Consider the following 16,871-nt stretch of genomic DNA (forward strand, 5'->3'; position numbering starts at 1 on the left):
AAGATGTTCTGTCACCTCAGTGCAATCACTGTGAACGGAGCTAAGACAATATCTACGCATTCGAATTCTGAGGCAGGATAGATTCTCGTATCAGATTGCCGTAGCAACCTGCTCACAACCAATTCCTCTACCACTCCCCCCCCTTGTTTATTGACATTTCCCTCTTCTCCCCCCCGCTCAGGATCAAACTCTGTTATTGTTCAGCACTCTGAGACTACCTCAGGTGAAGAGCACTGTAGCTTTTGAATGAATTGGTAAACCCCCTGCCTGTTCGGGTGGAGATTAAAGATCTCATGACACAATTCAAAAAGAGAAGAGATTTTCCCAGTGTTTGGGCTCTCAATCTCAAGTTGTGGTTGTTGTTGCTCTTCAGAGTTTGGGTTTAAACAATGCATTTAAAAAAAACTATGATTGTCATTTAGAAAAGAGGCAACGAAAGAACTGTGAGTAATTTTTGAATTTGTCAATAGAGGGTGCTGCATTATAATATTTTCATGGCGTCTGTTCCAATCTGTGTGTGAGTGTTGCCATGAGATCAAGTTATAGTTCTCAGTCTTGAAATTTGTTTACTGACCTTGGTGGTATGCACATACAATGAAGTCCTGTAGCTCAGTGGTTAGAGAACTCACCTCGCAAGTGGGAGACCTGACAGGGTGAAACGTTGGGCAAGTTTCCTTACTCCACACGCCTCTGTTTACCTAGGAGTAAGTAGGAACCCAGTTGTTAGTCGATTGACAGCTCGCTCTTCCTGGGATAATAATTCCTTAAAAAAAATAAGTAAATAATAAATTGGCAACTTAATCCGCGACTGTTTGTGGGACACTGCTGTGCATAATTGGCTGCCGCGTTTTGCCCACGGAATATACAGTCAATTCACTTTACAGTATATTCTACGCTTTGAGATGTCTGAAAGATGTGTTAAGGTACTATAATTATTATTATTAATGGGCAAAATTCCATTCTAAACACATGCAACCAAGGTTGCAAATGGATTCACAAGCAGAGAACTAATGCCTTTGATTTGTGCCAACATAGGTACAGAAATACAGTTTAATAATAATTATTTCATTTGATTAGTGCCTTATTATGTTGAAACATCTCAAAGTGTTTCACAGGATATTACTGTTGAATGCAGTTGTTGTATTTTATAGGTGAATGTGGCAGTTGAAGAGGAAAGTTTTCAGGCGTGACTTGAAAGTGGGGAGAGAGGGGGCAAGGCGGAGGGATTGAGGGAGAGTGTTCCAGAGTTTTGGGGCGTAGTGGCTGAAAGCGCGATCTCCGATGGTGGGGCGGAGGGTGCAAGGACATTGATAGCCAGGACATGGGGAGAAACTCCTTTCTCTTTTCAAATAGTGCCATGGATACCTCAGTGAATTGTGCACAGAAAAAAAAATTTGTAAGCAAAAAATTAAAATTGTGCAAAATTACAATTTATTTTACAATGTAAGTACAGGATAATACTATTATAGCCTCTTTAGAAAAATCTGGAAGCCATTTTTCATGAATATTATATTTGTATCGTATATTTATAAAGCATATTTTTGAATTAGCTATATTTATGAGTCATGCCTCCTGCTCTGGCTCTCTTCTCATCGCTCCAGTTTATGTTTATATAACATAAATGTAATTTATAGAATTACATATAAAAAATAAATAGAAAATAATTCTCCATTCATAAATATATTCTATTTCTTTGCATTCTAATTTTCATGCAATATCTTAATATGAAACTTATTAATCGTGAAAGCATGTGGGCACATAATTGTGTAATTTCTTGCTGTGTAGCCATGGGAACTTTAATGTCCAGCTGAAGAGGCAGACTGGATCTCAATTTAATGTCTTATCCAAAGAAACAAAAAAGCACTTTCACAAAAGAGCAGAAGGTATGAGTCATACAAGATGAAAGGTAGAGGGGGAGTTATGAGGCATCCAATGCACCACCGGCACTGTATTGTAGTTTCAGCTCATAATTCTTGCAAAATAAAAATAATTATTTTACTCATTCATCTATTCTGATGTCTACAATGTGTACCCTCCACGTTTTTAGGAAACAGCTATAACTAGGTGGGTAATGTTCCCTGCATGTCTCTTAGTTCCCTTGATAAAAACAATGGCTAACTTCCAGGTCAGCAAATCTTTGTGGATGTCAGTTTCTGTGTGCCACATCTATTCCATGACCCATTCTGCTTTCCCCCACCTCCGCAACATTGCCCACCTCCGCCACTACCTCTCCCCTCAGGCTGCCGAGACCTTCATCATTGTTTCATTACGTCCAGAGTTGACTAAACTTGCTGGACTGTCCAACTCTGCCCTCCACAATATCAATGTCCTAGAGAGTTGCAGATTATTCAGAACTCTGCAGCTTGTGTTCTCTCCCGTACTAAGCTCCATGAATTGATCACCTCCATCCTTGTCTGAGTCAAAAATGAACCTTTTGAAGGGGCCTAAGTGCAGTGACATGGCTCTTGATCAAGTGCTTTGAGGATCTGACTCTGTAAAACTAGATGGTGCGTACAGCTGCCTCTGTTTCCTGGTGGATCGAATGGATTCAAATCCACGTCCTAAGGTGTCACCGAATCTTCTGAAATCTGAGTTGCTTCATAAAATTATATTATTTTCAAATATATAAGTGTTTTAATCAATCAGTGCTGTTCCAGGTTCAGGCCAGAGGCCAAATTGTAGCATTGCCTTGTTGTTGGTGTTATTATTGTCCTTAATGAGTCATTAAACTGAAGTCCCATCTGTTTGTTCAGTGGGACGTTCGAGATCCTATTACACGGTTCAAAAAGAGCAGGGAGTTTTCTGACAGTGTCCTGGCCAACAACTTCCAGATTAATCAGTCATTCTCTTCATATTATGGGCTGGTCCAATGTTTTTTTGGCAGAAGAAATATATTTTCTGTTCCTTGAGGTCTTTTGATTGAAATCCCACAACTAGAACTAGTTTAAATTTGCAGTTTTCTGATAACTTAGAGATCTAAATCCTTGAATCCTCTTACCTTTTGACTTCTCTCTGATGCCTCAATGCCTGCACGTACACAATCACTACATTTGAGACACTTTGATATTGTGATATCAAATCCAAGGATTATTATTATTTATTTATTATTCTTTTAAACAAAATGTGAAATGTTAAATAATCTCAGCTCGATGACAATGGGGACAGTACAGTTGGACTCGCTTGTATCAGCTGCTGAGGATTGAGGAACTTTACCTATATAAACCACAAACAGAGTCAAACATCTTCAGTAGAGGAGAGTGGAAAAACTTTCAGAAGTCAGCAATTTCCTTCTCAGTAAAAGTTTGATTTTCAATTCAATTTCAGATTTTACTGCAACGCCTGTGGAGTGCTACAGACTGATTAAGAAGATTAAACTAAATGATTTGTGAATATAACATACTGTAAATGGAGGAAATTGGATAAAATGAATAAGAAATAAAAATAGATAAGACTAGCATATGGCTGTGAAAATCATCAAATCCTAATGTTGTATATAAATTGGATGTCTGATTCAATTTTATAGTGAAATATGAGCCTTTGGGCTTATCTATGTAAATAGTACTTTACAATACATCAGCAGCAGTAAAATGTATAGCAGTATTGATAAAATTACTTTTTAATAGCATGTTTACTTTTCGTGTTCCAACTGACCTAGATATTCTATCACTGTATATCCCAAATTATATTACTTAAAATTAAATTTACGTGAAGTTAGTGATCTCATTGAGTACTCAGAGCAATGTAATGTGCACAAGGTATTCAGGTATTCCCTGGGGCATGGGGTGGGGCAGGGGGAACTATCTTCTGGGTGGTGGGGAGTGGGGGGGGGGCGGGTGCACCTTTTTTGGGACCAATTTGTCAATTGAATGTTGGAAACGAGTTAACCTTGTTTATCTCAGCAGTCCAGCTCCTGAGGCAGGCAGGTCCGCAGTACACCAAGGTACTGCTGATGACAGACCAACCAGCCTGGCCCATTGGCAAGATTTATGGGGGTATACATTGGGGGCAGGGATACTTCCCATTAAATTCCTGTTAACTCTGCAAGGCAAAGTGGTAATGCATTACGGTTGACCCAGCTGGACAAGCAGTTGGATGCTTGCCACACAGTGCTGTCAATGGCAAGTTTTGCGATTTTAGTCTCTGGGGTCCTTAAGTGTTGGCTCTTGCCTGAGACTTTCCAGAATTAGGTTGGCAGGGCGTATCACTCCAGAGAGAGAGAATGCATTCCATTCCAGACACAGGAAAATGTATATGCATTCATGACATGATTATGTGGAATTCTCAATCTAACTTCTCCTGGTGTCTTGGTCAACAATCTCCCCAAAATAAAAGTTGGTCATTCGTTTCATGGCTGTCTGTGGGACTTGCTGTGCACAACTGGGCTGCCGTATTCGCCTACAAGTACACAGTCACTCCAATTCACAGTAAATCCTGTGAATCACTTTAGGACGTCCTCCAGGTGTGAATAAGGTGTAATACCAAAGTAGGGATTATTCTTCTTATCATAATAAATAAATCAGCAGCTAAATAATCACCTTGGACACAGGAATAAGAGTGGATCATTTGACCATCATCCCTGTTACGTAATTTTATTAGCTTTTTATCTTTTTAATCCTATTTCTCCTCTTTGAACATATGCTTTAAAGCAAATCTTTTGTTTGTTTAACTAAGAATACAGTATCTTCACTATTTGTGTATGATGAAGCAGCCGGTTGGAGATTAAATGCAGGTAGCAAGCAGCTGGGAATTAGTTTTGCCGAATTTGCTATGTTTACTTATCACAACATATAGAACAGGCCTAGCCTTCAATGCAGCAAGAGAGATAAAATCCCATTCTGAGTAAAGTGGAGGTTAAGGCTTCAACACAGCAAGGGAGAGAAAATGTCTCTGATACTGAACTGCACATTCAGAGCATTGGTGCTGGAAGTACTGCAGTAGATGCTCACCTCACAGATAATAATAATAATAATAATCCTTGCATTTGATATAGCGCTTTTCACGTCGGGAGGACGTCCCAAAGCGCTTCACAGAACACACGGTAAAGTGAATTGACTGTATATTTGTGGGCGAACGCGGCAGCCAATTGCGCACAGCAATGTCCCACAAACAGTCGTAGATTGAAAATGACCAATTTAATTATTGTTTTTGGTTTTTTGGAGGGATTATTATTAGGCGTGTGGAGTAAGGAAAGTTGCCCAAGGTTTCGCCCTGCCTGGAATTGAACTCAGGTCTCTCACTTGCAAAGCGAGTGCTCTAACCACTGAGCTACAGGACTCCACGATGACACGAATTGGAGAAACCAGGAACTGAGAGAAACATTGAGCAACATTGTTTGATAGGATAGATAGTCGAGTGCTCCAGGACACCAGCCTGCATGAGGGGTGCTATATAAATGCAAGTTATTGTTGTAGGATTGAGTGAGTCTTAGCATCATATTTTAAAAAATAAATTTGTGTAGATAGTAAAACAGTAATGCCAGATTCTATTTATTGTATTTGATATAGCACCTTATTATGAAATCGAAACTTCTTAAAACTCTTCACAGGATTTACTGCCAAGTGTGGTCACTGTGTATTTTGTAGGCTAGTTAGATACAGTTAGATACAGAGTACAGTTAGAGACAGGGTACAGTTGTGAAGGCCAGTAAAACAGTTTATATAGTTCAATCATCTTTTCCAAATAACAGGCATTTCAGTTTTTTGGGAAGGATGCATAAATATTCTTGCATTTTTATATTTTCCTGTATTTTTATGCCTAGCATCATAGTTGTACAGAACATCATTCTCATGTTTGTGACTTCAAAAAGACATATATGTCTCCCATTTCAAAAATATGAGTAAAAAGGAAAACTTACTCACCAGTTGCACAGGGAAAAGCCTATGAGTTGTGAGACGTGCTGAAACCTTAGTTATTCCATTTGATAAGATGCCTTGTTTGTGTCTCCTCTGATTCATGCTATTTTTGGTTTTGCATCAAGTAGAAATAAATTCATATTTTCATTTCAGAGGACTTGCCTCAAGGCACTATATTTTCTCATGCCTTTCTCACAGATTTGAGACGTTTAGGAGTTGCCTTCTAGGCTCGTAGTCTGAATAAAAATGTTATAACTACTACTCTGTACAATTTGACTGCATAACAATTAACATTTGAAATAGTACATCCTGTACCTACTATGTGCGATGCCACACTTATATCTTTTCCCAGTTCAGGTTAAAGCTACCCTGAGAATTTTAAATCATTCAAAGCAACAGTCTTCATGGTCTTTTACAAATGGATAATTTTCTCAAGACAATCAATCTGCCATGAGTCCTGTCATGTAAGTTATCCCTAGTGCTGTTGCACTGACACATTACGTGCACCCAGAGCTGCTATACACTCATGTTACTTGAGTCCCCAGTGTTGGCACACTTTCAGGGTAGCAGTAGCAATGTGAGAGAATGAATCAGATATTAACCAGCAGACCATTCGAGAGTGCAGGCACTTCGCAGCCAGTTCCTGGTGGAACTAATTATTGCGAGGCAGAAAGCTACCCATGGCTGAACCCATAACCTTCTGACCCAGTGGTGAAAATTCTACCAGTTGAGCCAGTCTAGCACTGTGCCTCTATTTGCAGCATTCAGTTATAATTCAGATGGGTGAGAAGTTATATTGGGGTCTAAAACATTGGGATTTCAAACAGCATTTCTTAATAAGGATGGTGAAGTCACAAATAAGAATTGTTTCTGATTAACAGTGTAAATCACAGAAACCTGTGGAAATTCTGTTCTAGAACTAAATTGCATTGAAGGTCATTGTAAATTTTTTTTTTGGTCTGCTTGCTGGATGAATACAATGCAATTTATATCAATATAATGCCTTTCACCTTGGCAGGCATCTCAAAGAACTTCACAGTGTTGGTTGGGCACCCGAGCTGAGAGTGGGAGCCAAAGGGGTGGGGAGGGGAAAGAAGACCGAAAGTGCAGTCAAAGAGGTGTGTTTTGAGACACACGTTGAAAGAGCGGAGGAATGGAGTCTGGAGGATCCCAGGATGGAATCCCTATTGTGACTTCTTATTGAAAATTCTTTTAGAAATTGCTGCATTTCAGATATCGTTGTCAGATTATTTTATGCCTTGGGTAAATCTTCTGATCATTCGATGCTGACTCTTCCTTTCATTGCAATGATGAATTCACCAAGCTCAGTGGTTAGAGCACTCGCTTTGCAAGCGAGAGACCTGAGTTAAATTCCAGGCAGGGCGAAACCTTGGGCAAGTTTCCTTACTCCACACGCCTGATAATAATCCCTCCAAAAAAATAACAATAATAAATTGGTCATTTTCAATCCACAACTGTTTGTGGGACATTGCTGTGCGCAATTGGCTGCCGCGTTCGCCGACAAATATACAGTCACTTTACAGTATATTCTGTGAAGCGCTTTGGGACGTCTAGAAGAAGTGAAAAGCGCTATATCAAATGCAAGGATTATTATTATTATTATTAAGTGATGGATTGTTCACCCAATAATAGTGAATGTGAGCTGGGTTTAGACCGCTGTAAGATAAGTAGTTGTATCCTACTGATGATGTGTTGATGCAATAGTAATCCTGTTCTGCTACGTAGCGAGCAGGCCAGAGAGCTACCGAAAGAGATGGTGACGGGGGATAGCGAGTTGACATCCCAACTTCCTGACCTCCCAAAGCTGATAAGAGAGGCAAATAAACTGCTCCAGGCCTCTTTAAACACAATTCTTGAAAGAAACATTTCCTTCTAATTATCCTCTCTGCTTCCCGGATGAAAATCCCTGATCCTAGCCCATACAAATCACTAAGCCTGTACATCTGGAAATATATATAATGTAATCAATATATTGATTGTAATTCATTGGGTGATTTGTGAATAGATGTATCTACCTCATAGGAAAACCCAATCTGCGAATGTGCTGTCCTTGTCAGCCATCTACATTTCATGCCTTATTGAGCTCAGATGTAGTGTGGGTCACTATATAAGTAATAATCTTTTGCACCCCAATTGTGACCCTAAAGGATCCTACATTATGGTTCCACAAATACAGGCTGACAGCTCTTCCTCCTGTTGATATCCACAGTATAGTCAGTTTGCAGGAGGATTCATTCGACCATATTGTGAAGCAGAAACTAGTCTGCTTTCCTACTTGTTCTGAAGATATGGCTTTGGGACAGATTAACAACAACAACAACAAGATTCCATTTATAGAGCGCCTTTCACGTCGGGAGGACGTCCAAGGCGCTATACAGTTGGGTCAGGACCCGAGCAGGAGGGTAATGGTCAGGGTGAGGGGAGGGAAGGGAGGAAGCGAGGAGGGGGTAGAGAGACGAGAGGGGAGCTGAAGGCACGGTCAAAGAGAAAGGTCTTGAGACTGGCCTTGAAGGAGGAAAAGGGAGGAGGCGGCGAAGGCACTGGGCGATGGAGTTCCATATTGTTTTTTTTCAAACTGGTGAATTGGGAAGTGTGCTCTATTATTATTTGGAAAAAGCAGGAAATATGTTTCCAGATCTCATGGATGGCAGACTGGAGATGTAAAGGTTATCTTATGGTAGGTGCTACTCCAGCATTTGATATATTGTATATCCAGGTAGGTTTTGTCATTGTTATTAACAAACCACACTGAAAGTGCTGGTTACAAAAATACTTGCAGGTGAAGTGTATCTCTTCCTGCCAGCAAAGTGGATACTTCTAGTGGGTTGGTCATTGGTTGTCAAGTTATCTTTAATTTTCACATTAGTGTGTAGAATTGATTTTACACGTTTAGTGGCATGAATCTGAATCATATATCTTCATATTGGACTGTTTAAATTTTCATTACAACAAAACAATAATAACTCGCATTTATATTGCGCCCTTCTTGCAGGACAGCATCTCGGAGTGTTTAACAGTGGCGGAGCCTGACTCCGAGCCCAGGGGAGGGAGGAGGTGACCGTAAAATTTTCATTACAGTGTTTGGCACTTTTTCAGCACAATTGGATGAATTATTTTGATTAAAAAAAATATTTCTATGTAATTGCTTGCCAAAATGTCAACATGTAATAGATCACCACAGTTATTTGTTCGACTATTTCCTAACAGAATAGAAATGAATCTCAGTTTGTGGGTGAGGTTTTAAATATGCTTGATATTAGCTGACATTTCATCATACTTTGCAGTTAGATCAATACGTTACATAATATCTACCAGTCTGGATGTGAAACAATGACATTTAGTGTAATGAAGTGATGGATCTGTAAAGATTGTACTTACTTGTTTATTACTTTCATTTGCCAGTAGCTATAGCTGAGAGGTGGCAGAAGAAAGAATATTGTTTTTTTTTCAAACTGGTGAATTGGGAAGTGTGTTCAATTGTTATTGGCAAAAAGCAAGAAATATATTTTCAGATGTACATGTTGTCTCATGGAGGGCAGACTGGAGATGTAAAGATTATCCTATGTTAGGTGCTGGGAGCATTTGATATATATTCTTGCATTTGATATAGTGCCCTATCTTGTTGAGATGCCTCAAAGTGCATCACAAGATGAGTGAAATATAGTGACTGTATTTGTAGGCAAATGTGGTGGCCAGTTTGCATTCAGCAATGTTGCATGAACAGCTATGAAGTACAGTGATCAATTTTATCTGAGGGATTGTTGGCCAGGATGTCGGAAGAAACTCCCTTCTCTTTTCGAATAGTGCCATGGGATCTTTAACGTCCACGTCAACAGGCAAACTGGAGCCGCACCGAATTTGCGTGTCAGCAAAGCTCAAATTTTGATGGGTAATATTGGTTCAGCTTTATTAAAAATAAAGCTTTGTGATTTTGTCTCTTGATATCCTGTTTTATGAAAGGCAGTTAATGTGTGAATAAATCCTTTGATCTCTTAATTGGGATCTTAGCCCCAGCTATCCTACTGCATAAATTGGATACCACCTCCTTTTAAATCTACAAATCTGTAAGTTTGGTTTAAAAAACAATATGATGGAATATTACTTCTAACCCAGGGCTGCAATTTCAACTTGTATGAAACTAGATAGCAGATATTTATTTACAGTTTAGTTTTACCCAATGTAGTTTCAGAATTCCACATGACCAGAGCAGTCTTTTCCCCTTCGTGCTATACTGATGTGCTGTGCCAAGTTATTGTCATAGTTTTGCTTCTTGAAACGATCATTCTTAGGGTTTGTTTAAGTGTCGTCTTTGCAGAATAACCCAGATCTTTGCAGATTCTAAGACTGCAGTTGTGAAAATTTGTTATAGCCGCTCATTCATCTACAAATTTCCACACATACTACTTTGGGCACCATCTTCACAACTCCACGGAATGTCGGGCTTTTAAATCAGAAACCTATGACCCTGAAGTGCTTACACAGATTAGCACATGAAGAGACTGCTAACAGCGATGAACCATGCAAAGCTATATTGTGTCCTCCACCACCACCACAGTACAGGCCTATCTTTATGTATCAATTATCTTTTCTATACTGATTATCCTTTCAGAAATTCAGATCATGTACCTTTTAAGTAGTAATACAATTTTAGTTGTTAATTAAAGGATTAAGGGAACTTGTAATGTCTATACAGATATGTTTACACATGGTCCATATTGGACCCGCTCCCTATAAATCTTAAATTACCCCCCCATTAAATTTGCTCAGAAGCTTACAACATATTGTCCTCTTGGCATACACTGGGATTGCATGAATGCAGCAGTCTTGCATTATGGATCACACTTTAAACCTTTACATACCTCCTGCCTTGCTTCATTAACTGATGCCTCTATTTTATCTGTGTAGCTGGCCCTTGTTGCCATGTTTTGACTTGGAAATAGCTTTATGTGCTTGCATCTTACACATGACTGCTCAAGCTTCCAACATGAGTCATGGTCACGGGTAAAATACAAGCGCATAAAGCCATTTCATTTTCATAGGAAATGAAAAACAAGGAAGACAGTCAAGGGCGGAGAGTGCTTTGATATTTATATCCTTTGTGGAACCTCTTGTAATTCTTTTGTTCTCAGTTTGGCAATCCCATAAGTTTTTGGAATATTTTCTTGTAACTAAATTGATCCAATGATAGCAACCTTATTCTGTAGGCAAATAAAATGTATTGTGCATTTCATAGTTTCCTAGTAATGTTGATTTCCATTCTGACTGACAGAGACCTGATGTTACATGAATATAGCTACTCTTCCAAAATGTTCAACCAAAGGCAGTTTGTTGAACATATTATTTTTGGTGCTGATTCACCAAAAACGACCACAAATTACGTTTGTACTGATTCGCCACAAAAGATGCAGTAATAATAATCTTAGCATTTCATATAGAGCCTTTCACTTCATGAGGACATCTCAAAGCACTTCACAAGATTTCCTGTACAGTTTAATGAGTGTATATTGCAATGTAAATCAGACCTTAGCCACCAAAAATCACACGAGTCTGGCTCCTGACATTGAGAGAAGATGACTCCGAGGGGACCTCATAGTGGTGTATAACATTTTAAACGGGATTGAAAAGTAAATCCAGAACAATAATTTAGGATCATAAAGGCAGTAGAACAAGAGGACATAGACTTAAGCAATTTCAGGACATGTACCAGAAAATTGTTTGTTTATTCAGAGGGTAATCAACAAGTGGAACAGACAGCAGGAAAAGCGGTTGAGGTCAGGGCACTGGACTCGTTTAAAAGCAGCTTATTGCTGTAACAGGAGGATGATGCGGTGGGTATTCTGGGAGAGAGTTCTGGATGTGAGATCAGATGAGCCGAAGATTCTCTTCATCCAAATCAATCTTGTGATCTTGTTACCAACTGGAGGGGCTCATTTCAACAACAGTTCAGCTGAACCATTGTATTATAAATGCAAAGAGCCATGATCACAATTGGCCTCTACTTTTCCCATTGATCCTTTGAGAGCATTGATCCTTTATTTATCAATCACACAGAACTTCAAAATCCAGGCACCAGCGTAATGCAGTGTGGAGTTAAACAATAAATGAAGCTTCCAACTCCACATTGTATAAGTGAAGCATTATATTGCATTAGCTAATGATTTGGGTTGACATTGCCTATGGATAGGTGTTCGAAGTATCAATAATCTGCTGCAACTGTCCATACCCCTTCAAGCCTCCAACCAGCTGTATAAAAAGATCTTATTTTATAGTGCCATAAAACCAACCTAGCTTGTAGAAGGTATATTTAAAGGAAATATGTTTGATATATTTATTGCGCACACAAGAGGATCCCTTTTCAGGCAATTGTGTGATCCTTGGTACCAATCCAAAAAGAGGCATCCATAGTCTTAAAGTTTATCACAATTTTTTTGCAGCCATATAGTCATTTTCACTGTGTGCTCAACCAAATTCAGTTCACTTGTTTGAGAAGTAAAAAATGTACAAATCAACATTTCAGTGTGTAGTTATTTGGAAACATTTTCGGAAATATATTAGTTATGAAACATTTTTAAATTGTCTTTGGCAGACATGCCTTGCAATATAACGTCACATTTGCAAACCTTTCAGCTGCAGCACTGCTCTTTATAAGAGCAGATAGGAAGTTCCTTATTGCTATTGGGAAATATTGTCAGTGACATTTGCGATATGCACAGACTGCAGACCTTGTTGACTATACACAAAACTATGCTTATTCTTAAAGAATAGCCTATGTCAAAGTAGGTTACATTTTTAACCCAGAATGAATAATTGCAATCCTTGGTGATACTTGGCATGCTTGTTGTGGATTAGTGCAGAGGTCAGTTCATTGAGTTATCATCTTAAAGGCTTCCCTTGAGAAATAATTCAGAATAACTGTTTGTGATCTCTGGAGGAATGAGTAAAAAATGGTACTTAACATTTGTGAAAGCTTTTACTTGTTTTCTTTGGAACTTGCTGTACACGCAACACGATCTGAAAGGCAACAATATTTTTTGTGGCATTATTCAGTCTGGGTCATCGAAGTTCATCAATTGCATGGAAGGCACCTACTTTCCAAACAAATTAGCCTTGGTTTGGCAATGTCTTTAAATGTGTCTTGGTCATTTTTATAGTTAGAAATGTCAAACGGATTGCATTTTTGTTTAAGTCGAGCCTTAAAAGGTAATTTACTTCATTCCTAACTGGGTTCAGATATGTATGCAAATAGCACTCTTTCAGTGAATGCACTTTTGGTCTTTTGCAATATACAGTCAAACTATGAAGTGACAGTGAGAATTAGGCAGCATCAACTACTGCCAGTATTTATTCCGCTGGGACATCCATGCAACTTAATAGTTATGTAGATGCTTGATTTCATTTAATTCAAAAGTAACCGCCCACTCCTATTCTTTTGCATAAGTCATGGAGCAAGGTTAAGATCAATTTGAAGCATGTTTCAATTGAGATGCTGCCATAATCGGTGGTTGAAGCACAAAACATCAAGTATTTAAGAGAAAACTTGATGGATACATGATAGTGAAAGAAGAGGGATATGGGAGTGGGGCTTAGGAGAGATGGAGACTCCTGTGGAATCTAGACCTAAACACGGAATGAATGGTTTGTTTCTGTGCTGTAACATTCAATATGGGTATTAAAGATCCCAAGGCAACACTAAAAAGAGAAGGGAGTTTCTCCCAGTGTGTGGGCCCACAATCCCCACATAAAATTGTTCATTCACTTTGTGGTTGTTTGTGGGATATTGCTGTGTGCAAATAGCACTTTATCATGTTGTGTTCATCTACAAGTACACAGTCGCAACACTTCACACTTTGCATTCTTTGAAGTTTTTTGAAATGTCTTGACAAGTGGTAAGGCACTATATCGAATGCAAGGATTATTATGTAATAATATATATTTCTATACCAAGTTAAGTTGAAGCTACTTTTATTTCCATAATATGCTAGATATTAAATCATGGTTTAGCGAAATTATAAATGTATGTTAAAATGCTTCAGCCTGCGGGGTCATAAAAAGAAACGTAACAACAGTTAAAAAACTAATATGGAATTCAGGTTCTCTAAGATATGTTGTAAGACTTGCTCATTTATTGTTGTGGATTGCATCTGCTTGGTACAACAGCTTTTCAGTATGCCCTAAATTATAGCCATTTTATGTTTATTTCTTAATTGGTGCAAATAAATTTGAGTGACTCACTTTTGCCAAAAACATACTGCACAATTGTTCATTTACATCATAAATAATAATGTAACTGGATCTTGAAATGCTAATTACTCAAAAACCTGCAGTGATTCACCCATGAATATTTATGTTTCACTGCAGAAATCATACCTCAGTAACAGCTGTTAGGATAAAATGTTTCCAAGGTAAATGGAACCTTATCCCCCTATTAAGTTACCAGTATGTATAACATATAAAACGGATACTCTGAAATGAAGCTTCTGCAGGCTGTGAGCTCAAGTCTTCATTTGAACTTTGTTCTCATTGATTTACAATATAATCTGGACCCTGAAATGGGATGATTATCTTGCTGTTACCCTGAGGTATGTATTATTTCAGTGTGATGCATCCTATACTGTCCTCTGAGGAAATAATCTGTATCCTGTTTCACTGTTCATATCCTGTTTGACATGTTCAAAAAATTGGAAACAACCTACTGTAGTTCTAATAGTGTACCGATGTTATAAACAAAACATGAATCACTAATGTGTTTGTTTCCAACGCATGCAATCACCTTCACCAGTGCCTTGGGACATCTTTCCGTTGTGAAAAGTGCTTTACCAATGAAATTTGTTGTTGTTGTTCACCATTGTATTGTATTTCATGTCAAACATATGTCTAACAAAGTATATTTTATTTAGAAGCTGTTGTATAGTACCGCTTCTGACTTTTTTCATTCATTCTCTTTCTTTCTCAGGGAAGCTGTATAATAATGCTACCTTTGTGGAAGAGCGTCACAGACATCGTTGTGAGGTGAGACCTAGCTTGTGGTATCTGTGAGTTATTTCAAAAAAGAAATTATTTCAAAATATGGCCTTGACCTTCGGGCTCTGCATCAATGGATGCATCAATGGGGTTGTCAACAATGAACATAAGAATTTGCTAGGTGAAAGAAAACCAAAGTCCATCCAGTTCTCCTTCCACAATCCTGGCAGTCGCATGATATGTCATGTCCCAAACTATATACTATATCCCGAGATATTATTTCCTAGTAGAATTCTTTCTAATTTGTTCTTGAATGCATTGACACTTTATGATTCCACCGTCTCCCTGGGGAGCCTGTTCCACATGTTTACTACTCGCTCACTGAAGTAGTGTTTCTGCAGATTGGTTCTGAATGAACCCCCTTTCAATCGCAGGCCGTGTCCATGGTTCTACTGTTCTGGACAAGATAAAACAGCTTATCATGGTTTACGTTATCTAGTCCCTTCAGAATCTTAAGGACCGTAATCACATCGCCCCCAACCTTCTCTTCTCCAGGGTGAACAATGCCACAAATTACCACAAAAGGTTCAGATAAAAAAATGCACTTCTGCGCATTTCATCCTCCCAGATAACTAAGGAGAGTGGCTTGAAATAACTCATTTACCATCAATATCTTTATGCTAATTGCAGGAGTGGGAGATTGAATAATACAGTAACAATATAGATTTTTATCACATCGGAATGATGCCTCAAAGTATTTCATACAACTTGCTGGGAGGAACTGCGGAGGGGAAGGGAAAGATATCCAAGGGAGAGGGACACTGGGATGGGGTTCTAGAGAGTTTGGGCAGAATTGCTGAATGTTCCCTCACTGAGACAGAGAGGGTAAGCCATGTAAAGCTGGCTGGTTTTGAGTGCAGAGAGTGGCTGCAGCAGTTGGGTTGCTGAATGTCACAAAAGTAGATTGGGGCAGGCAATAGAGGCATTTCAAAGTGAGGTGAATTTTTAATTTGATCTGGGCAGTCAGCAACCAGTGGAGCTGAGCAAGGATGGGGGTGCGGAGGGGGTGGGGGAAGAAAGGTATGCTAGGCTGATTGGGGGGAGAGGAATTAGGTTGCAGAGATCTGGATGGTCTGCAGCTTGGGTAGGGAAGAGTTTGTTAGTCTGGCAACACGGTTATTGGAAAAGTGGAGCCTGGAGGTGATGAAGGTGTAAGAGAAGCTGGGGTTATGCAACCCTCTATGGCTTGGGTTTGGGAATGTGAGGAGGAGCTGTCTGGAGCCTCGGGTGGCCGGGCTGCATGTGGATTGCACTCGCACTGATGTGTGACTGCAATTGGGTACTGGAGACCAGCTCATCAGAGGAGGTCCTGAGCAGAGAGGAACCAGAGGAGAGTGAGGAATGCAATCAACAAATGAAAGAAAGCATCAATGTTAACCTTATTACAAACACAAAATGTCTTACAAACAGAATTTAATTTGTGTTCCAAGCTTTCCAAATTATGTGGGCGAAATGGCAAATGTTTATTGCAGCAAATAGTGAGATTGTTCCCTTTGGGCATAAAGGGAGCAGAAATTCCATCTGAGTCTAGATTGACTCTATTTATGTAGCATTTCAGAGCGTCTAAAAATGGGTAATTTCTTAAACGTACCTTAATTTTGAAGACTGTTTTCAGTAAGTTTTTTTTAGAACTGTAGAAAAACAACTTCAAAGTTAAGACTTCATGCAATGATTTGCCCAATTCTGGATGCTCTAAAATGCTGCATAAATTGAGGAATTCCTCCTCAAAAAATGGCAGATGAGAATATATTTCTAAATGGCTCAGAACAGCAAAAAGGAATTAGAGGGTTAGGTACAAAACATATCTCATTTAAAGCTATTATAAATGCACAAGAAGCAGTTAAAAAGAATCATAGAACTGCAGAAATTTATAGCACAAGGCCATTCAACCCAATGTGTCTATATTCACTCTTTGAAAGAACAATCCATTTATCTGCTTTTTTCCTCATACTCCTGCAAATAACTAATTTTTAGATA

The 16,871-nt window shown here is 38.9% G+C and overlaps 1 protein-coding gene across 2 annotated transcripts in view; it reads left to right on the top strand.

Annotated features, from left to right (window-relative positions):
* Positions 1 to 16,871, top strand: part of LOC103177501 (CTP synthase 2) — a 215,197-nt gene that overhangs the window by 86,320 nt on the left and 112,006 nt on the right. For both annotated transcript variants that reach the window (XM_042334322.1, XM_042334321.1), the window contains exon 16: positions 14,827 to 14,882. In XM_042334322.1, the coding sequence (XP_042190256.1) occupies positions 14,827 to 14,882 (56 nt within the window). The remainder of the gene's footprint in view (positions 1 to 14,826; positions 14,883 to 16,871) is intronic.

Source organism: Callorhinchus milii, unplaced genomic scaffold (genome assembly GCF_018977255.1).
Source record: "Callorhinchus milii isolate IMCB2004 unplaced genomic scaffold, IMCB_Cmil_1.0 Scaffold4, whole genome shotgun sequence".
NCBI classification, from domain to species: Eukaryota; Metazoa; Chordata; class Chondrichthyes; order Chimaeriformes; family Callorhinchidae; genus Callorhinchus; species Callorhinchus milii.